Source organism: Notolabrus celidotus, chromosome 1 (assembly GCF_009762535.1).
Source record: "Notolabrus celidotus isolate fNotCel1 chromosome 1, fNotCel1.pri, whole genome shotgun sequence".
Taxonomy (NCBI): domain Eukaryota; kingdom Metazoa; phylum Chordata; class Actinopteri; order Labriformes; family Labridae; genus Notolabrus; species Notolabrus celidotus.
The window spans coordinates 41,547,238-41,574,333 of record NC_048272.1 but is presented as its reverse complement, the minus strand read 5'-3'; the positions used below and the strand labels follow the sequence as shown (position 1 = coordinate 41,574,333).

Sequence of the window (27,096 nt, the reverse complement as noted above, 5' to 3'; positions counted from 1 at the left end):
GACAAAGGTAAAATAAGGCCCAGTAGAGGGAGAATTCGTTGTTTATGAAATGTTTAATGTATTTGTTTAGTTTATAGTTATTTGAGTTGCATTCATCAGTTTTGGTTATTTCTTGTTATTTGTTCAATAAATTCTTTGTTATTAATTTACAGTGCTTCTGTTATGCTTTAAAACAACAAACTAACTTAAAATAGATTGTTTTTAAATCAATTATTTCATTACAAAATAGAGTTTTTAACAATGATGAACGATGTGCGCACAAATGATGAACGATGTGCGCACAAATGATGAACGATGCGCGTGAATGATGAACGATGGGCGTGCGCAAATGATGAATGATCTGCACGTGCCAATGATGAATGATCTGCACGCGCAAATGATGAATGATGTGCGCGCGCCAATGATGAATGATCTGCACGTGCCAATGATGAATGATGTGCGCGCGTCAATGATGAACGATGTGCGTGAATGATGAACGATGTGCGCGCAAATGATGAATGATCTGCGCGTGCCAATGATGAATGATGTGTGCTGAAATGATGAATGATGTGTGCTGAAATGATGAATGATGTGTGCTCAAATGATGAATGATGCGCCCTAGAATAATGAATGATGAATGATGAACGCGAGCGAACGATACGCGCACGCGAATGATGAACGATGAGTAGAGGGATTTTTCTGTAATGCAAAGTGTGTTGTTTCATTGTTGTTTACATTTTGAATATAATTGTTTAATTTATAGTTATTTCAGTTGTATTCATCAGTTATTTGTTCAATAGATTGTTTATTAATTTACAGTGCTTTTGTTCTGTTTTGAAAAAACAAATTAACTTTATTCAGATTTTTCTTTAATTAAATCATTTCATTGCAAAATAAACACTATTTAACCATAGACTGTAAATAAAAATGGACAGTGTTGCTCCGCCTCTTCCTGTTGTACGGTTCTGAAGCCAAAAAATCCCTCTCCTGGGCGCCGCCATTGTGCAGCCAGAGCCTGTGAAGCCTTTGTAATAAGCTCCGCCCTACAGCGTAACGTCACAAGACGCTGTGTGTCCTTTGAAGTTTCGTTCTACGGCGGCTGTGAATCAAAGGAAACCCGGAAGTAAAACCCCGTTTATTAAACTCTAATAACTAACGAAAAAGAAACTTTTCAGAAAAAAAAGGCCTTGAACACAAAACAGTCAAATACTAACTACATATCACCACAGCATACGGATGTGAGAGACATTCGTAAGATGTGTATTTATTTTTTTAGTTTGACTGCTCCCCCATTCAAATGAATGGGGGAGACGGATTTTTTGACCTATACTGCAGCCAGCCACCAGGGGGCAGACACTCTGCTGAAAGCCTCACCACCAGGGCCGTATCCGGCACGCTTGTATTTAACAGGTTCCAAAAAGTACATAGGTAGAACATGAGACGCTCAAATGAATTAATTATTTTTGTATGGTCATATTGTGTTATTTTAAATGTTGAAAACGGGGTGTATGGCCATTTCCACGCACAGGTCTGCATTTATCAATTTGAGCGTGGGTGGAGGATACGCTCAAATCCCACGCCAGGTCTCACTTCGTGTACGCAAGTTTTCATGTCAGTGTGGAGCACGGTGCAGCAAAGAAAATCTGACTGTTGGCCAAACTTCTGTCTTTTTGATAAATACTATTGTCAGTGTGCTAATATATTATATTAATTATATATTATATTAATTATATATTATATTATATTATATTATCCAATTGTAATTTTGTTCCAACAGGAAGCCTGCTTTGAAGAGGAGGTTAACGCTCTGGGAACCATGGAGGCTGAGGGCAGGCCAGGGATGCTGCATCTACTGACAGCAACTGGACAGCACCTCATTTTGAGGGGCTGACATTTTATTGAAGGATCATTTTGAGGGGAGGGGTAAATTACAGAGGCGGAGGTGGTGGGGAGGAAGGGGGAGGAAGCAGAAGGAGAGGACAAAAGTAAGGGAGAGGGGAAGGACAGGGGGAGGGATAAAATAAGGGCGCAGTAGAGGGAGAATTCGTTGTTTTTTTAAAATGTTTAATGTATTTGTTTAGTTTATAGTTATTTGAGTTGCATTCATCAGTTTTGATTATTTCTTGTTATTTGTTCAATAAATTATTTTGTATTAATTTACAGTGCTTTTGCTATGCTTTAAAACAACAAACTAACTTAATTTAGATTGTTTTTAAATCAATTATTTCATTACAAAATAGAGTTTTTAACAATGATGAACGATGTGCGCACAAATGATGAACGATGCGCACAAATGATGAACGATGTGCGTGCGCTAATGATAAACCTTACGCGTACGCGAATGATGAAAGATAAGCGCGTGTATGATGAACGCGAGCGAACGATACGCGCACGAGAATGATGAACGATGAGTAGAGGGATTTTTCTGTAATGCAAAGTGTGTTGTTTCATTGTTGTTTACATTTTGAATGTAATTGTTTCATTTATAGTTATTTCAGTTGTATTCATCAGTTATTTGTTCAATAGATTGTTTATTAATTTACAGTGCTTTTGTTATGTTTTGAAAAAACAAATTAACTTTATTCAGATTTTTCTTGAATTAAATCATTTCATTGCAAAATAAACACTATTTAACAGGTTCAAAAAAGTACATAGGTAGAACATGAGACGCTCAAATGAATTCATTATTTTTGTATGGTCATATTGTGTTATTTTAAATGTTGAAAACAGGGTGTATGACCATTTCCACGCACAGGTCTGCATTTCTCAATTTGAGCGTGGGTGGAGGATACGCTCAAATCCCACGCCAGGTCTCACTTCGTGTACGCAAGTTTTCATGTCAGTGTGGAGCACGGTGCAGCAAAGAAAATCTGACTGTGGCTGAGAATCAGCTCATAACAGTGCAGTGCATTTTCAGACAGACAGACGGAGGTTCACAGATTCATGTTTAGATCGTAAGACTAGATATGATACCTAATATGTATTTTATTTTTCACTCTATCCATCCTGTGAAACGTTTTTGAACTGACATTGAGCAGCGTGAGCTGTCAGCTGATTTCTTCCTTTAACAAATCTGTGTTTTCTTTATTGATTTACTTTAAAAATCTACGAAGCTTTCAGTATCAATACTCCTGTGTGCACAGAGAACTCTCTATAGAAAATATTGTTGGTGATTCAAACAGAAAGATGTGATTGATGACAGGACTTACCATGAAGACCATTGTTTTACTCCTGATTGTTTTATTGAATGGATGGCCTGTGTGTGTGTGTGTGTGTGTGTGTGTGTGTGTGTGTGTGTGTGTGTGTGTGTGTGTGTCAGCTGACCATTTAAGAATAAAAACATTCATTCATATGAGATCAAAACCTGTCAGCACGTCCTGAGTTATTAATAATTAATGTAACACTCCAGTTTGACTTGTGCGTAATTGCACACTAGCGATTTCTTGCAGAGGCTGCGTGTCACAAAATGACCACAGTTGGAGTTAATAACAATTGGTAGGTTAAACAGTGTGCGGTCTACGATATTAATATTTTCCATCTACCCCATCGGACACGGCGCAGGTTGGTCTGTGCCCTCAGCACCCCGACACAGACTCAGTAAGTGCTGCCGCTCCCCTCTTACAGAACAGACACAGTTTCAGGCTGGGGTCTCCTGTGCAGCTTGTTTTGAGAGTAGCCACGTTTTTTTTTATAATGATCTTAAGGTCTGCAGTTTCTTCCCCTGAATATAAATAATTACTTTTATTAAAGTGTTGTATCACGGCTGAATAAGTTTGTTTTTTATCAAGGGATTTATAAATCAAATGTTTAAACTTCAGCTGGAGTTTAGATTTCAAACCCATGCTGCTGCAATGACTTTCATCCAGACATGGTTTCTCTGACTCCCTTTAATGCCTCTTTTCTGGCTGATAATCAACACAGTTATATGTTTCTACCTCCGTTGCTTTGGTGTCGATCTCCAGATCAGACATGTTTCCTGTTATTTGGCCTTAGAGCGTCCCTCCATGTCCCTCCATTCTATCTGATAAATAGATAAGGTAAGTTATTGCATGATAAAAATTGCACCAGGTGATTTATAAACAGACATACACAGTATGAAGAGCAGTGGGATTCAGATGGATACAGTAGTTATTTGTGAATGTGCCAAGTCACATAGTAACTTCCATGTAGTGGAATGAAAGATGAGAACAGATGATTAAGGGACACAGCAGTGCTGGTGTTAAACAGTCTGATTGCAGATGGGATGAAGGACCTGCGGTAGCGCTCTGTTCTGCAGGGTGGGAGTCTAATATATCTAACCTCCTCTATGGAGTCCAGAGGACAGCCCAGGACAGAACTGGCCCTCCTGACCAGTCTGTTAAGTCTTTTCCTGTCCTTGTCTGTGCTCCCTGCTCCCCAGCAGACCACTGCATAGAAGAAAGCAGACGCTACCACAGTGTCATAAAATGTCCGTAAAAGAGTCCGGCACACTCCGAAGGACCTCAGTCTTCTCAGCAGGTGCAGACGACTTTGGCCCTTCTTGTACAGGACGTCGGTGCTGTGTGACCAGTCCAGTTTATTGTTGAGGTGAACACCCAGGTATTTGAAGGTCTCCCCCCCCTCGATGTCCAACCCCTGGATGTTCACCGCTGCAGTCCGGTGTGTTTTCCAGCGAAGTCGATCATCTCCTCGGTCTTGCTGGTGTTGAGCTGAAGGTGGTTTAGCTCACACCAGTTGACAAAGTCCATGATGACCTCCCTGTACTCCAGCTCGTCCCCCTCAGACACACACCCGACGATGGCTGTGTCATCGGAGAACTTCTGGAGGTGACAGCTCCCAGAGTTGTAGCTGAAGTCCGAGGTGTACAGAGTGAAGAGAAAGGGGGAGAGCACTGTCCCCTGTGGTGCTCCTGTGCTGCAGAAACTGTATGATTAACCCCCCAATGAGTGAATTAAGAAGCCTAACACATTGAAATGCTTACCAGCTGTAATAATCCTGTCCACTCTTTTTGGCAAGCTTCATCCTCCGGTGACATATGCAGCATGTAGCTTTTCTCATGATGTTTTTTTTTTTTCTGAAGATATTTAATAAGCTTTAATGTTTTTCTTGACAAGCTTCCTTCAAAAATAAGTTTCCTGATTCCAGTTGGGCAAATAAAGCGGTCTTTGACTGTCAACAGCATAATTCCAACAGTGGCTTATCTTTGAATTCAGCTTAAATAATGTATGTAAGTAGCATACACATAATTAACCAATAATAGTGTGATACCATTATGATTCATAAAGCGCTACATATCAGATTCCCATATAACATTATTTTATTTTGAAGGCCATGGAGAGAAAAAAAACACAGAAGATGTTTCTGTGACAGTCTAGGATTGTGGGTAATGCAGTTCATTTCCCAGAGATCATGATTAAACTACGTTTAAAACAAGGTTGATATAATACAAACTTATAATATAATCATTTTTTATTACAGGAGCTTTTGGTGAGCATACACTCGGTGGAGAAATGTCTTCATCAGTAAGCACTAGGGGTGACCCCAAATAGTCGAATATTCGACGATTCGTTCTAACGAGCCTTAGTCGACTGCCAATCTCATAGTCGAATATTTGCATATGAAACGTGGATCATTCCATTCAAACCATGGGGGTGCTCAATGTCTAATTTTACATTATTTTCCTGTTTCCTGTAAAATAGTGTCTCATATATCCTATTTTATATAAATATAGACTTATTTAATGTAATTCTGAGAACAGCTCTTGAAGTGTTAAATCTCCTTAAAGTGGTAATTAAATCTCCCCTGGTAATTAAAGGTGGACTCTCACATTTAGCAGGAGCTGTGGAGCAGACGTACCTCAGCTGGTCTTTAAATCTTTCTACGTTCATGGTAGCTCAAAATGTTAGGAAATAAAACTTCAGTTGATCCTAAAAACTAGTGATGAAGATGAGGAGCAGCTTCATGAAGAGGGCTGTGAGATCAAGGATTACCGGACCACACAAAAACTGTACGGGGCCAAAAGAACGAGCAGGAATACCCAAAGCTGTCTGAAGCCTCAAAAACAATCCACAGCATCCCATCCACCTCCACACCATCAGAGAGGATATTCTCAAAGACAGGATTTACAGTCAACAAAGCAAGGAGCGCACTTCTGCCCGTACACACGATGGTTTTCCTCACGTACAATTTGAAAAGACTCAAGCGGACAAAGACGTGATGAAAGACTGTTTTAAAAGGTTCTGTTAAGAGATTTAAAAACCCTTTAGCTGGTTCAGGTTTGATTTTGAACATTATACAAATGTTTAGTCTTAAGTTGGACAAACTACCCTCTGCAGTGCTGCTCTCCTCTGTGTGAACACTGTTTAAATATCTCCTGATTCCTTATTCTATAACGGCGCTTTGTTCCATGTTTAACGGATGGTGGCCTTATTTGAGTTTTCGCTCCTTCATCACCTCGTTGTTTTTGCAATATAGATTTAAAAAATCTAAGTTTTATGCTTATAATATTCTGTTGTCCCTTTTACTTTAAGCTATGAGTCTCTTAATTGTAAAGGGTTATGTGTAATATTGTCATGTGGTCACCATCATGCAGACTTTGGGTCAATAAGGAAAAACAACAAACATTCCACTATTCGTCGACTATGGGCAAAATCTGATGAATCAGATTCGACTAAGCAAATCCTTAGTCTGGCTCACCCCTAGTAAGCACGTATTTTAAAGGCTACCAAGTCAAGATCATTATTTTCTGTTTGTCATATTTTGCCTCCTCTGGGGAATAGAGTTCTATTCCAACAAAGCCAGTCTGTTTTGTGGTCTTTTTCCAAACTTGACACCAACTAGGGGAAACTGAGTGGGCACGTTTAAACTGCTAGATGTAAATATTCTTGATATGTCAAAAATGTCTTATTTTCTCAATAATCATTATTTTAGAGTTTATTTTCATATGAGAACTTTCTTTGTCTCACAGTCTAAATCATTTCTGATGATTGAACATACGGGCTGCACAGTGGTGCAGTGGGTAGCGCTGTCACAGTTAGAAGGTTCCGGGTTCCAGTCAGGGGCCTTTCTGTGTGGAGTTTGCATGTTCTCTTTGTTCATGCGTGGGTTCTCTCTGGGTACTCCGGCTTCCTCGCACAGTCCAAAAACATGCTCACCAGGTTAATTGGTCTCTCTAACTTGCCCGTAGGTGTGTGTGTGTGTGTGCGTGAATAGTTGTCTGCCTTCTGCCCGAAGTCAGCTCCCTGTGACCCCGAACAGGATAAGTGGTCAAGATAATGGATGGATTGAACTTCCTTTAGTTTTGTTCAGTCAGCATGATTAATTAGTGTTATTGTACCATTCAAAATGAAGTTGGACCCAAACATTGCAAAGAAGTAATGGTAAAGAAAGTTTCTGAGACGGAAGAGGAGTTGTTTACAAAGTAAATATTAGCACAATATAAGTCAGACACCGAAACTACAAGACATGGAAAGCTGGAGCAACATTGCTAAATGGTATGACTTTGTTATTAATTCTTTTTTCACAAAAATAGTATATATACACACGCATATATGGGGCGCCGTTTGTAAAGTTGTGCACACTGATAATAACAGCAACATTTCTCCACATTTAGCTCCAAAACGTCATGAAAATTCAGAGTGCATTTTTAAAAGTCACTTTTTTTATCACATTTAGAGGAATATTTGTGATTTTCTTCACATTTAATTTTGTTCTGAATAATATAATGAGTTAAAATCACTGTTAAATCTAAATATAAAATCTAAATCTAAATGTTAAATATAAATCTAAATGTTAAATATAAATCTAAATTTTAAATATAAATCTAAATGTTAAATCTAAATCTAAATGTTCAAAGTTAAATCTAAATGTTCAATGTTAAATCTAAATGTTAAATCTAAATCTAAATGCTAAATCTAAATCTAAATGTTAAATCTAAATCTAAATGTTAAATCTAAATCTAAATGTTAAATATAAATTTAAATGCTAAATATAAATCTAAATGTTAAATATAAATATAAATGTTAAATATAAATCTAAATGTTAAATGTTGCTCCGCGATCCTAAATATTTAGCTGATATGCAAATTCACACTGCCGCCGACCGGAAGTACCAAAATAAAAGCTTCACAAAGCGATACAGATATCGCGGTCATCCATAGTCTGTCAGGAGAGTCAGAACTGACTTGGACTGACTTGGACGGACTGTTGGCCGGACCAGCCACTGTGAAAAATGTCGTCAGAGTTGGCAGAAAATATTGGAAGAGCTGTTTTGGACGCCATTCGGAGTTTCCAAAATGCACCTTTGGTGGCAGCGACGACCACACAACAACCACATCGTTCGGTAAGTTTCCTTTCGAAGCTATGTGGGATAGACTGTGTTCAGTGTTAGCCTATGGTGTTATCGTGCATATCAAGCTAGCCAAAATGGGTCAGGTCTGTTAGATAACGAACGATGTACCTCATTTTATTTTATATATTTAGTTGGTGATAGGCACATTACCCTGAGGAAAAAGTGTTTTTAATGCAGTTAAAACATAAATGCCCCCCAGAGTTCTGCCAGTACCGCGCCTGGACCAGGACCATCCCGCGTTTCCACCTTGACAGCACAACGCACGGTAGGTTTTCATACTTATAGTTAGATTATTTTAATTCTTATCTGAAAATATATGATTCATTTTCATTTTCACCAGTGTAACATATTTGACACAACATGATAATAACGGCAAATGTCATTTATTTGTATTTTATTACTCCTCAGGGCACCAGTAACTCAACTCAATTGACACCAGGATCAAATTTCCACACACCGAATGATCATTCTGTAAGTATTCATTCAGTCATTACATTTTTCACTTTAAAACATCGGCAATCTAAAGAGAGTATTTACAAGATATTTTTTAAAAATACATTTGTTTCCAAACCAGCACTTGCTATGGACGTCTGGTAATGTATGTCTCTGTTTGGGTTTATATTTTTCCTTATTATAGGTTCCCCTTCCATCATTTCCTAGACAAGCTGCATGCCCACGTTTTGTTAGAAAAAGCAAGGCCTGCAAGCATTACACCAAAGATATTGTGTGCTTGCCTTTTTCTCCTCAATCAATGTTCTGTATACCAAGAGGGGACTCCAGAACTAAATTGGCACGAGATGGCCTCATAGGAAAGATCTCCTTTACGTCTGACTGGAGCGAAACAGAACTTCAAGAGGAAATAACTGCCATATTTAAAAAGACATTTGCATTACCCGTGGGCCAGCCTTTTCCATTTGAATATTTGAGTACAATCCGGGGATCTAAAAGGTTAATGAAACCAAATGTGTCAAGCAATTTTTCATGGGGGGGGAAAGAAGTTGGCTCGATTTCCTCCAGCACCTGTCTGTACATAATGGCAAGAATCCACAAACCTGCCCAGGTAAAACATGTCTTACAATGTTCAGCAGATGTCAATGTTAAACTCTGTACAACTCTCAATTCCTCTGTCCTGCAAAATTTATAGAGGCGGATATAAATATATACAATAAGTATCTCTGTGTCGTCCAATCCCCCCCCCCCCCCCCCCCCCCCCCCTACAGGAACCTGAAGAGCTGTCGGATAGTGACTTTGAAAGTCCAGCCAGGCAGAGGAGAAAAGGTGTGTTTGATGAATGTTGATTTTTCCTGTTGGTCGACATTGTAATTAGAATCTAATTTGTTTTCTTGATGGGTAGATAATTGTCCCTGATGTTTCGGAGTACAAAATGACATTGTTGCCATTGTGAAAAGGAAAGTTTTCTCAACTGTCATGATATAAACGTGTCAGAAAAAATACATAAATATATTAAGTATGAATATTAAATTAAATTATATGCCTTAATTTGTTGATATTGGTGTATACATATATATATATATCCTTCTTCTGCTCATATATTTTAGTGCGTACAGCGCCACTGTCCCCAAGGGAAAGTGAGCTCCACTATCAGGACCCAGAAGACCTCAGTGATGATGGGAGTGATAATGGCAGACAGGAAGAAATGTCATTGCACCAAGACAGAAGTAGGTCAAAACCTTTATCTAATTTGTGTTTTTACAGGTTGTATGTTTATTCAGAAGTGTTATTGAGATATCAGTTTTGTTCTTGGCTATCTTGTTCTTAGCATTTTGCAGCTTTTTCTTGTTTAGCAAGGTAAAGAGAATTTTACCACTGAAAACGAATGAGAGGTAGTACTTTCCGAATAGCTTTTTTTTTTTTTACCTAAATCCTTTAAGAAAATCCTCTTGAGAATTCTTAAAGAAGCATACTCAAAGATGGGATTAGGGCTAATTTAGGACACATTTAACAAAGTATGTGTTATGTCAAAACATTTTTCCTGATGATATTTTCTTTATGCAGTGCATGATCCAGTGTCTTCTTCACCAATGGAAAGTGAGGCCAGACATCAGGAGACAGGGGGAAGCACTCTAGAGAGTGAAAACGAGGGACAGGCAGAAGACTTGGGGCAGTTGTTTCCTTATAACTTGGCAGAATTTGTGTAAGATATTGTTAGAGGTTCATAGAAACACTACAATGCATACGTTTGGTCATTGATGTTATGAGTCATTGAGTCAACAGTGAATTAAAATCTTCAGTCATTTTTATATCTCTGATTCTTTGAGGTTTATACTGTATTTTCGCTTTTTGCCTGATTCATTTTCTGTTGTCCCTGTCTTCATTTTTTTCAGCCCTGTTTATCTAGAGGAAGATGATGCTCTTGAAGAGGCAATTCAGCGTAGTCTCCTGGAAGAGTCGGACATGCCTAGTTCTGTTCATGTTGTTAGGTAAGATTACAGGGTTTTTTTTATTACTGCATATACTAATATTCATTAGTGTGAACATTGTACGCCAAGTGAAATATTTTTGGAGATAATTGTCAAAACAGATGTGCATCAAATTATCAAGTTTCATCATGTACATTTCAAAGATTGATAACTGTATTTTATCAGTAATTTTACCAACATTGACTTTTTTATGATGTAACACTGTGCACTTAAGATAATTATGCATTCATGTTTGCAATGCACATGTAAAATATGTCCAGAAGTGTGTTTGTCTTTCTTATTGTGTCTTTTTCATATATAGGTCCTCTGAGATGCTCAGCAGAGAAGAGATTGCAGGCCTTCTGAAAGCTCATAGTGAGAGAGTTGTATCAGCAGGAACAAGACAAGTCCATATCAGTCGCGCAAATGTGTGGATCACAGCTTTGCGTCCGTTTAAAAGACCAAGTTTTGTGGAAAGCCATGACATGCTCTATGTCAAATTTGCCAGTGATGAGCAAGATGCTGAGGAAGATGCTGCTGACTTTGGTGGACCCAGACGAGAGTTTTTCCGTTTACTGGTGAAGGCTATCTTCCAAGACAGCGGAGCTTTTGAAGGTTTTAAAATGATTTTGTAGTCCAGAATCGCAGAGTTTTCTGATTTCTAATGTATTTTCCATTGTATGGCTCCTATTATGTCTCCTACTAAAGGTTACATGGTCACAAATATTGGGTTGGAATGCCAGTTTACACCTTCCTTACAAAACATGTTGATGTTGACTCAAATCATCTTTTATTTTCTACATAGCTTATTTTGTCTTCTGTACATACTTTTATTATCATTAATTTCATTGTATTTGTATTTATATCTTATTAATTACTTTCTTCTATTAATATTATTTGATACTCTTACTTATTGTGGATAGGGGCAACTATAATGACTGAATTTCCCCCCAAGATAAATAAAGTATTTCTGATTCTGATTCTGATCTTTCAGGCACCCCAAATGGATGTGCCCCAAGATTGAACATTCTCCACTTGCAACAAGGAGTGTACCGAACCATTGGCAGAATGATGTCAACGATAATTGTACAAGGAGGTGAACCACCAGCGTTTCTGTCCCCACATGTTGTGGACTACATCGTGTCGGGTGACGTCCTCCAAGTACACGTCACACTTGACAATATAGGTGACCCTGGGTTAAGGGAGAACCTCAAAAAGGTGATGTGTAATTGTGAACTGTAGGCTATTTTAGTAATACTGTAAATGTTGTACAGCATGTAAGCTCATGATTGTTATTATAGGATGGCTGACTTTAGGTTGTATCCATCTTGAATTGGTGAGACGAAGAAATACAGAGCATGGCTTAACTGTTATTAAGTGTTTATTAAATGCCATTGCTTCTTAGCAAGTTAGCAAAACATATGCTCATAGAAAACAATTAAGTGAGGTATTATTTTTCCCCTATGTAAAGAATTTTTTTTAGTTCAAAAAGTATCAATCGGAGTACAGCAATAGAAACTGAATTTGATTTGTTACATTTTTTTAGATTTTTTTTGTATTTGTGGAATTCAGTCAAATTTATTTTGTTTTACATACTAAAAGTTGAATCACAAAAAAAGTTTTAGAAAGGGTATTTTAAAAGGATTGTAAGATAGAATGCACAACTTACACTATATGTTTATTAAATACAGTACATGTGCAGACATTTTTAATTCTTGGTTTATAATTTTTAGTTTAAACATGCAGCCACGCAGGAGGATTTGGAGGAAGCCATCAGCTGCTGTGACTCATGGCGATTTCAAGTCGAAGGTCTCCCACTAACTGTCACCATGTCCAACAGAGATGCGTTTGTGAAAAATGCATCTCTGTACCATGCCATTCTGCAACGGCAGAGCTGTCTTGATCAACTCACTGATGGCTTGTCTTACTATGGGGTGAGCTGTTGTTATTGTTGTTCTGTATGGTGTTAGTATGAAGCCTCAATGAGCCTTTAGAACACCTTCAGTACTCTTTGCAAAGTCTGTGGAACTCAGTTTGACAGAGATAAACCCCCTCCAAAAAAAAAGAAACTAATTTGAAGATACATTTATTATTTAACCACATAATTAGAGACCATCACAGATAAAGTAAATACATATGGGTAATTAAAGTTTTTATTTTACAGTGTTAGTGATTATGCTGGAGACTAATGTGTCTTGTATGTAGGTCCAAATTCTATCTGAGGTGTTTTATTTACTTTCATACTCGGGAAAACATAAGCATTCTGGGGTTTTTTTCTATTGTTTCTCCCATTTGCACAAATAATTGTAGCAATAAAACATTTGCGTAGTAATAAAAATAAAATGTTTAAGAGAAATGGTTTGTGATTAAAAAAAAGAAAGAAAATAAATCAATATTTAACCACAAATACTCTTCATTAGCAGTCTCAAATGCTGTTGAATCTCCCTCCAGGTATTGTCCCTCTTGAGAGAGAACCCCTGCTTGCGTGTACTGCTTGACAAACCAGAGGAAGGCCAAGAGCTGGGAGCCAACTTCATTGCTGGTGTCCTCAAGCCAAGCTACTCTGTTTTGGGGAGTAACAGGAGAGCTAAGGAGGAGATGACGGTGGTAAAATTTCGGGAATTTCTACAGTGTGTGGAAAGTAAGTAGAATTGCACTTGTCTTACATTAATATATCCCAACACAGGAAGACTGTTAAATGATTGCTTACAACCCCTCAAAAAATAACAATGCTAAAGAATACCATCTTTTCAAGTTCTAGCAAAGAATATAGCTTCTTTCTCACCAAACTATTAAAACAATAATCTTTCAGTCACTGACATAGTCATCCTGAGATCCAGGTTGTCTTTCAGTCTCTAAGTCAACATTACTTTTACTTTGCTTTTAGATAAAGAACTGCAAGATGCATTTGGAGACAGAACTCTAACCAAGGACGAGGAGGCGTTCCTGAAGGCTTTGAGCCCCGGTCACATCCTGGCATTTGCTACAGGAAGCAGCAAGGTCCCTGCCATCGGTTTTCATCCAACCCCTAAAGTTACATTTATTCACGATGAAAGCAAAAATTTCCCTATTGCACATACATGTGCTAATGAGCTTCAGCTTTTTGTGAACACAAAATTAATGGCTGATGATGATGAATTTCACTACTGCTTCCTGGTAGCACTGATGAATGGGTCTTTATTCAGCACCATCTGAAGAAATGAAATGAAAACTAGTCCCTTAGATTTGTCATGCACAGAAAAGCATTAACAAATGTAGGTCAGGCCTGATATGTTTGAAGCACCAGCTACGTTTTTTTCTCTGATGTTCAGATGTTAATTCATTTTTTTGTGTTGTGTGTTTTCATGTGTAAAGTTTAATGAATCACATGTGCTTTATGGGACTCCATAGGTTCAAAATGAAAGTTTAACATGACTGCATTTGTGTTCCTTAAGCATTACTACTTATTACTGTGGTTGTTATATTTCAATAGCCCTTCTATGTTAATGCTTCATGGGAAATGGAGTAAACAGGAATATAAAGGAAGAGTTTATGCCTTCTGTATTATTATTTAAAATCTTTTACTTTCCAACATTTTATAACTCTGAGTATAAGAGGCTGAAGTTATGGTTTTATTACAGTAGCTGCTCTTGTACAAACTAAAATGTAATATGATCTACAGATGTACAAATAGAAGAAGAGGCACTGACAACATTTATTTGAATTCTCTTTTCTCAGATACAGGTTTAATATCAGAATTGCACAGAATTAGTTGTAAGTTTCTTACATTAAGATATCACACAGCAAGTTGTTATATTGTTCAAGCAGAAATTCAGACCAAAGTAATGTCATACATACATTTTGAAGTAATGTCATACAGTTGTAGTGATACACAGTCTGTTTATACATCACTTAACCTGTGTAATTTCAGAGGATGCTAGAGCCCAAAGGAATATTTAAACTCATTTTATCTCAAAACTATGTGGTACTTACCATGGTATACTTATAGCCTTGTATAACTCTACAGTAACTATGTGAAGTCTTGTAGTTTTCAAACATCTATACAGTAGATGCATTCACTTCCAGAAAAAGGACACATTTCAACCTTGGCAGTATTACAAGAAAACGTATGTTCACAGCATTTTAGAATGTTTTTGAGAGTATTCATTTTGTTTATTTTTATATGTATATGCATACTTCACTTACACCTCCAGGGATAGATGGATTCCCTTGGTCACTGTTACCTGTCAGGTCACTAAGTTACAAGTTTATCAAAAATAAACTGCTGTGTTCTCTGAAACAATGTTTTGCCCTTATTGCTGTCATTTTCCAGGGGGTTAATGGTAGCATAAAGTTCTTGAAAATCTCTGTTATTTAATGGGAGAAACACAGCTTGGGGGCTTAGTGAGGAAGAAGCAACAACCTCTGCTGCCTGGAGTTCCAAGCTGTGAAGATGAAGCAAATGATTGTCCAGTGCAAAAAGCTGAACTGGAGTTCTATTTCCTTCAGATGAAATTGAGTGATGGTTGTACGCAGCTCTGAATTCCTCTAAAGTGCGGTTGATTCTGGGTAGAAAGATGTAATGAAGACAAAAGAGGTCCGTTGGATTTTCTAAGTCCAGGATACCTTGGGATTCCATTTCATAAAAAATGGGTGCATAAACATGGCTGCAGTTTTTGTTCAGGTCTCTGTTGAAACGCTCAATCCTTTGGTTGTGTACAGAACTCCCAAGTAAGACAGAGCCCTCACCCCTGCTTGCTCGCATGTCCTCCCAAATCCTAACATTCTCTCCTCCGTGATCAGTTCTGATGTGTAGGGGTCTGCCAAACAGTCCAATGGCTGCAGTAAAGAGGGCGTTCACGGTCTCTGCTCGATTATTGTTAGAACAATGAAGAAACATCAACATTCGACTGTAGCCGTCCATTGCCCCATGAACAACAAATTTCCACCTGATCAGTTTATGGTTTCCATCGACATGCCAAATGAAATTTGGATGCGGCACAGTATAAACTCGCCGAGCTATTGCTGTTCTTCTCCTGTCCAGGACACCAGCTGAGTCTACCCTTTGGAGTGACTCTCTTACACGCCGTCTCTGAACCACAATATTTATGGAGCGCAGATGCCCCATAAGCATCACCTCTCCAACATTTGGATGTTCAGTTTTCAACTGTGACACTTTGAGATCCAATTGTTGGTCACTGATATTGTTAAATTTTGATGTTGGGATATTAAAGTCTTGTAATAACTTGTAAAATGTTGGCCTAGACACTCCAAGAATAGAAGCAGCTTCAGTAAAGGTGGTTTTCAAAATGAGAACATTTTCCAGCTCTTCTCTTGAAATAGCATGCCTTCCTTGGTAATTATCCTGCAAAACAGCAAAATGACAATCAGCTTATTTCTAGAGAGGAAAAATATACACAGACCAGTCACACTAATCAGATCAATGACAGGTTAAAATGTTTTGAATGCTTCAACAAATGATAATTACATATGGTATTAAATATAGAAATGTTTTCTGAAAATTGCAATCTAAAGATAGCATTACCAAGACTTTTTTTTAAAGTGAAAAATGTAATGACTGAATGAATACTTACAGAATGATCATTCGGTGTGTGGAAATTTGATCCTGGTGTCAATTGAGTTGAGTTACTGGTGCCCTGAGGAGTAATAAAATACAAATAAATGACATTTGCCGTTATTATCATGTTGTGTCAAATATGTTACACTGGTGAAAATGAAAATGAATCATATATTTTCAGATAAGAATTAAAATAATCTAACTATAAGTATGAAAACCTACCGTGCGTTGTGCTGTCAAGGTGGAAACGCGGGATGGTCCTGGTCCAGGCGCGGTACTGGCAGAACTCTGGGGGGCATTTATGTTTTAACTGCATTAAAAACACTTTTTCCTCAGGGTAATGTGCCTATCACCAACTAAATATATAAAATAAAATGAGGTACATCGTTCGTTATCTAACAGACCTGACCCATTTTGGCTAGCTTGATATGCACGATAACACCATAGGCTAACACTGAACACAGTCTATCCCACATAGCTTCGAAAGGAAACTTACCGAACGATGTGGTTGTTGTGTGGTCGTCGCTGCCACCAAAGGTGCATTTTGGAAACTCCGAATGGCGTCCAAAACAGCTCTTCCAATATTTTCTGCCAACTCTGACGACATTTTTCACAGTGGCTGGTCCGGCCAACAGTCCGTCCAAGTCAGTCCAAGTCAGTTCTGACTCTCCTGACAGACTATGGATGACCGCGATATCTGTATCGCTTTGTGAAGCTTTTATTTTGGTACTTCCGGTCGGCGGCAGTGTGAATTTGCATATGAGCTAAATATTTAGGATCGCGGAGCAACATTTAACATTTAGATTTATATTTAACATTTAGATTTATATTTAACATTTATATTTATATTTAGCATTTAGATTTATATTTAACATTTAGATTTAGATTTAACATTTAGATTTAGATTTAACATTTAGATTTAGATTTAACATTTAGATTTAGATTTAGCATTTAGATTTAGATTTAACATTTAGATTTAGATTTAGCATTTAGATTTAGATTTAACATTTAGATTTAACATTGAACATTTAGATTTAACTTTGAACATTTAGATTTAGATTTAACATTTAGATTTATATTTAAAATTTAGATTTATATTTAACATTTAGATTTATATTTAATATTTAGATTTATATTTAACATTTAGATTTAGATTTAATATTTAGATTTAACAGTGATTTTAACTCATTATATTATTCAGAACAAAATTAAATGTGAAGAAAATCACAAATATTCCTCTAAAAGTGATAAAAAAGTGACTTTTAAAAATGCACTCTGAATTTTCATGACGTTTTGGAGCTAAATGTGGAGAATTGTTGCTGTTATTATCAGTGTGCACAACTTTACAAACGGCGCCCCATAGACAGGTAGGTCTCTCTCTCCTCCGGTCTGTGTCTCAGTGTATCTGTACATCTCTCTCAATATGACAGTATTTAATGAAAGGGTAAAGGTAGAATTCAGTAATATATCATCCACACTTCACAGTATATCATGTTTTTCTTTAAATACAGTCAATATAAATCACTCATGCCTTATTACACACACTGCAATGGTGTAGGACAATTAGTGAAGAAATGAGGACAGTCTTACCTCCTCAAATGTAAACAGTGCAGGCCATCTCTCCTGGACCTCTGACACCATGGGCTGCCCCTCTACAACCTCTATACGTCTTAGGGAAAATGTCAGCTCCATCTTGTTCTGTATCAATGTTGTGTTCTTTTTTCAGGATGAATGGACCACCATCTTCATCTCCCCTTTTCTTTTTGCTGTTTACATTCACCTCATTGCAGCCTGCCTCACGCAGCTTTGACCTGTAGTTTCCAAGCTTGTAATGGATACTTGTTTTCCATCCTTCATAGCCTGTGATGCTACCTGGTTCCTTTAGGCACGGATACTTCAGAACCAGTGAAGAAGCAACTGATTCGATTTCATCTCTCTCAGGGTAACCTTTGACATCAAAAATTGCCTGTGCAATTTTATCCAATATGTCACTTTTAATGTCTCTTGTAACATCAAGGCCCTTCTTAGACTTCTCATAAGTCTCATTGCCCTTACGCAATTTCAGTTCAACATCATGTGAGAACTCAGGGATAGGAAATGGAGAGGGCCACTCATTGAGATTCCTCAAATTGCTCTGAATAGAGTCAGTATAGCTAGAGCTGAACATGTCAGAGGGAACACTTATGGTATCTGTTGAGGACAGCGAACTAGTGGAACGGTCAGTGGAAGATGAATCACAGTCCCACATGATATGAATGACTGCGTGCTCAGCTGGCAATTCCAACATTGCTGTCAAGTTGCACAGTGCATTTCCAAATTCTGGATCCTCAAACTGGAGTGAGAAGTCTTCTTGAATCTCAAGTCTTTCTTTAATCACATCGATAAGTAGAGCTACAGATTCAGGAACTTGAGAAAGCTGTAGTCGGCGGGCTTCTTTGGAGGAGACAACCACACGAAGTAACAAAGTCTGAAAAGGGAAAATAGGGGAAACATGATTAGTAAACCTTGAAAACCTATAAAATATTCCTTTACATGGACATTTTTTCAATATTTGTATAGTGATTATGTTTGATGACCTAATTACTATGTCTGCAAGTGTAATGTCTTTAAATACTGAAGGCACAGTTTCACGATTCTTTAAATGATGGCCTAGGTGGTTCAAAAACCTTCTGTCACTGCAAATCTCTCTAAAATCACACAATTTACATTGAAAAGTTAATTTTCCTGGATTTTCACAGATGTGTGTGACCTTGAGAGGTGTGATCTTAATGCACCAGGTGTTTGAACATACATACATACGCCAGTGTACACCTTCTCCATGACGAAGAGGATAGTGTTTTAGAAAGGTCTCTTGACTGGACATATTCAGTTTTTCCCCCGGACATTATCATTTGCAAATAATTTGAACATTACAGCCCTGATTTCAATTCAAAATTCCAACAATATTTCACAGACTATTTGATGTGGCCTAATTGTCTAACCAGAAAGTTTCCCCAAAAGATTGTGATAATTTATTTAAAAGGCTTTATATTTTGATGACATCATATATATATATATATATATATATATATATATATATATATATATATATATATATATATATATATACAGTATTTACACACAAATGTGTGTTATTTAACAACATGTGTCTTGGCCAGCAGGCTAAAACAAATGGGACAACCTGAAAATAAAATACAATGTGTACAGACATGGATGATGATATTGAAGCTACTATGTTTTTTAAGATGTTTTTTTTTTTCAGAGCTGGCAAAGAGAAAATCAACAGAACACTTCTGAAAAGGTGTATGACAACATTCACATCACATAGACATATTTTCAAATCTCCTGTCAGCTTTTAGCACTGACTTAATGTAGCATCTACGTACAAATGACAGTTTGTACATCAAAAAGTTACCCAAAAACTTGTCCTACGTGTGTTCCCTGACCAGCTTGCCACCGGGCCCAACAACTTTTCTCAGGGAAACCCTGAGATTTGTTTTACTGTATCTGTTTTTACCATGCAAGTTAATAAACACTGCTGAAAATGACTGCTGTTGACGTGATTTATTTGTACACAAGATTGTTTACGAGTTTATGTGAAAAAATTACAATATTGTTATGTTTCAGAGACAAAAAGGGACTGAATTTTTTATTTTATTAAAGAAGATTTTTTATTATTGTCTCTGCTCCTGGTGGAGGGGGTCCAGCAGCACTGCCAGAGACTCTCTGCTCAGCCTGAAGTCTGGCCTGGTGTCACCCTGCCCAAAACATGTGTCCAGTACAGGAACAGCCAGGTTGATCCTGCAGTACAGGTGTCTGGTCTGGATTAGGAGAAGAGGAGAAAAACAGGAGAAGAAAAATGGTCCATTAAACAATAGCTCCATAATTTAAGTTAATAAATTAATTCTAGTTAATTTTAGAGCTTTGATAGATAATGCTAAATCTGTCTATCTATCCACTTACAGTCAATCTAGTCTTCTCAATCTGGTTTTTAAGATTCATGACACATTTTAATATTAAATTAAGGTCAGGGTTACTTAACTATGAATCAATTGTCAAAGTTAAACCATATGCCAAGCTATAGTTTTTATGCCTAGCTTTAAAGTCACTTCACGGTAATTAACGTAATGTATAGGTATATTAATTACTCCTGACTGTTAACTACACTGTAAACCCTAATAAGTTCACAGAACTCAAAAATTATTTTTAACAGATTACACAAAAATATTTTAGTGATGTTTTTAAATGTTTTGAGTTAACATAAAATAAAAATTACATTTGGAGTTGCCTTAAATTATCTCAATGTTATCTTATAAATATTAATATTCCTCAACTTATAATTAGGGAGTAATTCACTCAAAATTTTCAATATTTTTCAGCTTATATAATGTGGGAAATACACTTAAAATTTTCAATATTTTTCAACTCATAATGAGGGGAAATACACTCAAAATTTTCAATATTCTTCAACTCATAATCGTGTACTCAAAATTAATTATAAACTTAAATACTGATGTCTGCATACTACACAATTATAATCAGCTAATAATGTTAGAAAACATGAAAGTGACCACAGTGACAATTTAACAACTTTTTTATTCAACACAATGTGCTTTTTACAATGCACGAATCAAAGGAGCTCAGTCAAAACAAAGTGCTTATCATAAATTAAAAAAAAAGGAAAAGGAAATGACTCTAGCCAAACAAAATGTGTTTTAAAGTACAGTAAGTGTTAATAGTTCCATACTCTGATAGTGGTCATTGCTACAAAGGGTAGATTCAATATTTCAGGTCTCCATCTCATATTATCAAGTAAAGATTATGATAAAAACTCACTAAGGATTCATGATAAAATTCAATAAAATTTTAAGTATAATCCACCCTCAACAGCAATGACAACTATTAGAATGTGGAGAAATGTAACACTGTAAAAACATTTTGGCACCTACTGTACCTTGAAGGCTGCAACTCACTTTTTCAAACTAAAACAAATCAAAAAAGTACTTGTTTCTACTGTGCTGTACTTCAACTGGCAACATCAAAGTAGTGCATCAAGGTAGGCATTTGGCAACAGAACATTGAACATGTGACGTGCATGAATTTAACAGACGCTATTCAGTGCATAAACTTGTGCTTGGCAATATATCAATGTTGTGATATTTATGTATTAGCAATCAATGGGTTACATCTGAGGTAGAAGAGGCAAACTGTGCCACATCTTAAATCTGAGGTTGAAGAGGCAAATTGTTAAATATGTCAAGAGTGGGGGGGGGGAAACCCTTCCTCAACACTCAGTTCAACAAATAGTCTGCAACTCACTTTTTTTTTTTAAATAAAACATTCAAATAAAGTGCTGCTTTGTACTGTGCCATACTTCAACTGGCAATAGCAGGTAGTGCATCAAAAAGGCATTAGGCAACAGAACATAACACATGTACAGTGCATGAATTGAACAGTAGGCACATCTTAAATCTGAGGTAGAAGAGGCAAATGATAGCATTTTGTAAAGGAGGGGAAAAAACAAAAAACTTCCTCTATACTCGGCTCAACAAATAGTCCATTCTGAGTGATTCACACATTGAACAGATCAGTCTTCAGCGTCAGTAGACCCCCCCTTTCAGTGGTTTGTTGTCCTCAAGACACATCACAACTTTTGGATAAATGTGAATGTAAGCTCAAGGTTCTTTGGGTACAGTAGGTCTAGTGCATAGACGTACCCAAATAGCAGGAGAAAGGAGTCAGCCAGATTTGTGGGTCCACTCACAAGTATTTCATCCTCCACGACGATAGAGATGCTCTCAGGGCTGAAGAGGGCCGCATCAGCAGTGTCATCTGTGACGACTGTCAGGAGAGCCACCGGAGTCTCAGTGAGGTCTGGACCATCTGGTGACTACAAAACACAAATAATACAAGAGTGAGTTCAGCCTCTCAATGATACAAATCATGCTAATAAAATAAAACAACATTCAAACACTTCCTTAAAGGCTACTGTAAAAGACAGTGACGTTAAATTCATAATGAAAAGACGACCACATTTAAAACTCTGTCAGTGATTTTTATTACAGCCTCAGCCATGCAGGAGTCCAATTCTTTCCCTGAAATTATTTTCCAGGACTTTTCAGTCACTACAGAGACAAGTTCCTACATTGTACGCTAATACATTCCCCAGTCCCCCTTATTCTTTAAAGGTGTTGTTTTTCTACAGCTATGACTTGCATTTACCCAGATCCTTTTCTCTGCTTTATCAGTTTTTTTTCTTTTTAATATATATACATCTTTTTTAATCATTTTGTTCATATTTTATTTTTTATTCATATTCTATACACTGCATCCATCTTTTATTCTTCTGCTATACTTTTTGAATTTCTCTATTCCCCTCTCATCACTTTCTTATATTTTATTCTCTGCATCCATCTGTTAATCTTTTTTATACCTTTTTTTTAAACATTTTACATTTTTAATCTTATTATAATCTTTTTATTAATTATCCTCTAATTATTTTTTTTATCCTCTGTATACTTTTAAAAATCTTTTTATTAATTTTTTCCCATTTTCAATCTTTTTTTGTATTATTTTTATCCCTTTATTATCCTCTATTTTTTCTTTATCCTCTTTTACCCTTTGTTTCCTTTTTTAATCATTTTATCCTTTTATTATCCCTTTTAATCGTCTTAATCATTTTTTATCCTGTGGAAAATTTTGTTTAACCTTTTTTAATCATTTTTTAAAATGATAAAGGGATAGGAAAAAAATATTAAAGGATGATAATTTTCCAGGATAACTTACTTTGACCTTTTTTCTCATTTTCCATATGTTTCCCATGACTGGGAAATTGGTCAGTCACTTTCCAGGACTTACCTAACTCAGATCAGCTGTTCTGGAACTGAAAACAGTTTCACTTCAAAGGGTCAGTCAACTCAGAGTCCAGTGTTAGGCTAAGGGTTGCTGAACCTCCTTTCTGGAATACCCCCCTGGAATTGATAACTCACAGTTTCCCTAATCTCAGGGTTCACTCTGAGTTTTCACATAACCCTGGTTCTCCTAGAGTTCTTTGAGTGATGTCATATGTTTAAGCTGACTGAATGGCTGGGCACATGGATTGATAGTGAGGCCAGTACACTTACATTACAGGTCCTGAAGAACTTGGAGGCATCTTCACGCAGGTACACAGGAAGTGCATAAAGGACGAGGGCTCGTCTCATATTTACATAAGGTTGTTCCTAGATAGACAAAAAAGATCCATTACAATAGTTATGACACAAAGGCAAACACTTTAAAAAAAATCAAAGTGTTAATAGCTCCATATTCTGATGGTGGTCATTGCTATAGATGGTAGATTCAGTATTTGGGTCACCATTCCCTCAGTAAAAATTGTTTTTATATTATTATTGTTATTTGGACTTCTTCCAATTAAAGCTAATAAAGTATCTTTTTAAGGTAACTCTTTCTGATGGAATACATCTTGTCAAGATGGTATCTTTGATGAGATGACAATGTTGTGTTTATGGCATAATCACTTAATCTCAGGGCACGGTCAAGGCAAATCACACTATGGCTTCTTACAACTGCCTTCAAACAATCTGTTAATAATCTGTTTCTGAATCATGCAAAGTAAAAAATTCACCTGAAGGTCAGAATCCTCATAAGCTTGGCTAGCTGCTCCGCTATCTTGCCAGTCTTTGTGGCCTTGTCTCTGAACAAAGTGATGAGTTTAGGCGTGTGTCTGTCCAGCTCCTTGTAGAATTGATTGCGCAGGTTAACGTTGTTGATTCGGTGGAACTCTGCAAACACCTGTACATGAACAGAATTACACAAAAAGGTACAATGATGAATTAGGAAAAGAGTTGTTAATGTATTTAAAGAAGTTTTCAGTTGGCAGGTAGCAATACCAAGGGCAATTCTTTGGAAAAATCAATCTGGTCAGTGGGCATGCGAAAGAGTCACGTTGATTCGATTGCTCTCAACAGGGAGGACACTTAAATAATAAAAAAAAGTGTTGAAAGGATTTCGAGACGATCTCACAACCACACACTTGAGCCTACGAAGAAACACAAACACGGGCCTGGTTAGCCTCATAACACACACAGATTATGTTGTTTAGCATCGTTCGTTTCAAGCTAGCACACACGCACGCACTCACACACATACACACACGCACACAACTGGACAAGGTAAAATACCGAGTGTGTAACGCGGACACTTATTGAAATAAGTAGGCTAAACATAGTACGCTCCATCCGTCGTCAGTCCCACAGGTTTATCCCAAGGCAGCCTCATTTCATTTACACATCTGGATACCTCTTCATAGAGATCTTTCCCCGTATTTGTGCCATGCATTGATCTTAATCCCAAAAGTTCCTCTGTTACGCACAGGCATGTTCCTCTGTTAGATAATTACGCCGCGGGCCGGACTTGGCCTGCGGGCCTTGAATTTGACACATATGCTCTAGATTGACTCAGCTCGTGATAACCAGCTTCATGTGACAGTTTAGTGCGGTCTCCTTTGTAAGGTTCAGTGAAGCCAGATCAGAAAATCTGCCTGGGATATGTTGAATTTGCCTCGTAGTATGTGCCTCAGGAATAAAGCAAAAACAGTAATAATTTGGTCATCTTTCATAGCCAAACTTTGCCAAACATGTAATTTTCTGACACTATTCATATGAGCAAATGTTTATAGAGATGAGTTAATGCAGGAACGGGGATAGACATGTTTAATTTCTGTTTTGTATTATTATTATTATTATTATTATTATTAATTTATATATTTTTAATAGTTATTATTTTTATAGTGGCATAATGCATATATCATTGTACATTAATGAAACCACAGCGTACACAATACTGTATTTCATGCCCTAATTTCCTATTATATGATAATACTATCACACTTTGTCATTTTGTCAATAAGTCCAATTCTTTTCAGAAATAAAAGGTATTATTTTATTTCGGGTGTTTATTTTGACATTTTCCTCTTCAGTTTTGAGTTTCCTGTTTCTGTTTCCTCTCAGGAGCTTCACCAAATGAATGTCTGTGTAACAGACTTCAGGTGAGGAGCCTATCAGCTTGCTCGTTTATTTTGCTGCGTGAGCAGCGCCGGTATATAAAACAGCGTCACGTCTCTGACCGGTCATCCTTTACAGGACCTACAGCTGCGTGTTTCAGAGCGAGCCTGATGGTGCGTTCACACCAAACGCGATTTTGTCGCGTTGCGCGAGCAACTCCCATGGAAAGTCAATGTGTAGATGCGAATTCGCGCCGGGCGATGCGTTTGATGCGATACGCGACTAGATTGATGCGAATTTAAGTGAGTACGAGGATTTTATCAAGTAAATCTTAAGAGTTATTTCTATCAGTGTAGGCTGCCTCCCCTCTGCTGCCTCCCCTCACTTCCCACTCCCCTTTTAAATTCTCATACATTTACATTTTCTTTTGACTGTTTTTGTCTCACTTCAGTTATTGAACCTGTGTTGCCTTTATTTTTATTTTTTAAAGTGTTTGTTTATTTCCTGGGGTGAAATTCCCCAGGTGGCGTTGACGGATCAGTTACATTTTTCTTTCTTCTTTATGTCAAACTCTTAGTGCCGCCCCCCTCCACCTTGCCACACCATTATTTAAGAATTTACAGTGGAATGCAACGCAGATTAACTTTACTTCAGTATTACCATTTTGAAATACTTCCAGTATTTTCCGGAGATGAATGGCAGGCAGTATGTCGACAATATCTTCCTTTGTAACATATTTCAGGTCTTCTATGGATTCCAATCCACAGCTTTTATCTTGTATATATTAAATCCTGTTGGATGTCTTTAGAAATGGTTGGCAAAGCTCTGAGGATGATAATCCTCAGCTCTTCATCCACTGCACTGATTGCACTACAATGAGGGGGAAGAATGGTGAAGAACTATTAGTGCCATGTCACAAATTGTGTACTCGGGGAGAGGGTAATAATCTAGTAGGTCCCCCTGATTACCACAGTAGTAACAGCTCCTGATTGGTGTGAGGGAATAAACACCTACATCATGCAGACACAAAGCCATATGCTTTTCTGTGATGAAATATACTGCTGAATTATTGTGAATCAGTATAGTGATAATCTTGCCAACCTCAAGTCCATCCTCACCCTTGCCAATAACAACATACATGGTCTTTTTTGTATTTGTTCCTTTTACAGCTGCTTCATGAGCAATCAGAATATTTGTGGATTGAAAATAATAACTTCTGACTGAATCCTTGATGCCTTAATTGTAGTCCTCTTTAAAAACTCGTTGTTTTTTCTACAAACGATTGTAGGTGGGAAAAGATTGCCAGTACCAAGATATGTTTGCAGAAGCTGATACTTGAGTACACATTTCTGAAGTTATGCAGTTTTATTGCACATTGTTTGAAGCATGTGTGCTTACTTTCAAACCTCAAAGTCCACAAACCAACAAGTGGCCCAAACTCGCAAATAAACGCCACAAGTTCTCTTAGCTGTAAAACTAGTTGCCATATCTCATTTCAAGAGAGAGGTAACCTTCTCTCCAATCAATACAGGCAATAGTCTCAGGAACACACCAGTTCTGTACAGCATGGCCCTCAGTCTATCTCTTCCTGGGGTTACCTCACAGGGTTTGTGTTTTGTATTGTTACCTAGATATTTGAACTGATTGATTCTGTGATTCAGTTCAAGGTAAGTAAACTGTTTGTCCAACAGTGAAAGACGGTGGACATACATAGCAAGATCCAGGCAACAACACCTTCAAACAAATCCTGCCAAGACAAGGAGGAAGCCCAGGCTGGCATACATGAAAGCAAGACAGGTTGTTGAACAAT

The 27,096-nt window shown here is 37.3% G+C and overlaps 2 protein-coding genes across 2 annotated transcripts; both read left to right on the top strand.

Annotated features, from left to right (window-relative positions):
* The first annotated feature begins 8,135 nt into the window (after window positions 1-8,135).
* Window positions 8,136-11,969, top strand: LOC117813094. The gene is made up of 10 exons (XM_034684216.1): window positions 8,136-8,298; window positions 8,507-8,572; window positions 8,716-8,778; window positions 8,945-9,367; window positions 9,528-9,585; window positions 9,867-9,986; window positions 10,324-10,462; window positions 10,653-10,748; window positions 11,050-11,342; window positions 11,722-11,969. Exons 1-10 carry the CDS (start codon window positions 8,188-8,190, stop codon window positions 11,967-11,969), a joined length of 1,617 nt encoding a protein of 538 aa, XP_034540107.1. The 5' UTR covers window positions 8,136-8,187.
* Window positions 11,970-12,556: 587 nt separating this feature from the next.
* Window positions 12,557-14,212, top strand: LOC117813020 (G2/M phase-specific E3 ubiquitin-protein ligase-like). Its single transcript, XM_034684100.1, has 3 exons — window positions 12,557-12,661; window positions 13,179-13,368; window positions 13,615-14,212. The coding sequence occupies exons 1-3, from the start codon at window positions 12,557-12,559 to the stop codon at window positions 13,920-13,922; spliced, it is 603 nt and encodes a 200-aa protein (XP_034539991.1). The 3' UTR covers window positions 13,923-14,212.
* The last annotated feature ends 12,884 nt before the right edge of the window (window positions 14,213-27,096 follow it).

What these genes read in the sequence shown, in the direction of transcription:
- LOC117813094 (XM_034684216.1), top strand. Translation starts at nt 8,188, where the DNA reads ATGTCGTCAGAGTTGGCAGAAAATATTGGAAGAGCTGTTTTGGACGCC. An exon ending in CCTTGACAGCACAACGCACG is followed by an intron (nt 8,573 to 8,715) that starts GTAGGTTTTCAT and finishes ATTACTCCTCAG; the next exon opens with GGCACCAGTAACTCAACTCA. An exon ending in GTCATTGCACCAAGACAGAA is followed by an intron (nt 9,987 to 10,323) that starts GTAGGTCAAAAC and finishes TTCTTTATGCAG; the next exon opens with TGCATGATCCAGTGTCTTCT.
- LOC117813020 (XM_034684100.1), top strand. Translation starts at nt 12,557, where the DNA reads ATGTCCAACAGAGATGCGTTTGTGAAAAATGCATCTCTGTACCATGCC. An exon ending in ATGGCTTGTCTTACTATGGG is followed by an intron (nt 12,662 to 13,178) that starts GTGAGCTGTTGT and finishes ATCTCCCTCCAG; the next exon opens with GTATTGTCCCTCTTGAGAGA. An exon ending in ATTTCTACAGTGTGTGGAAA is followed by an intron (nt 13,369 to 13,614) that starts GTAAGTAGAATT and finishes CTTTGCTTTTAG; the next exon opens with ATAAAGAACTGCAAGATGCA.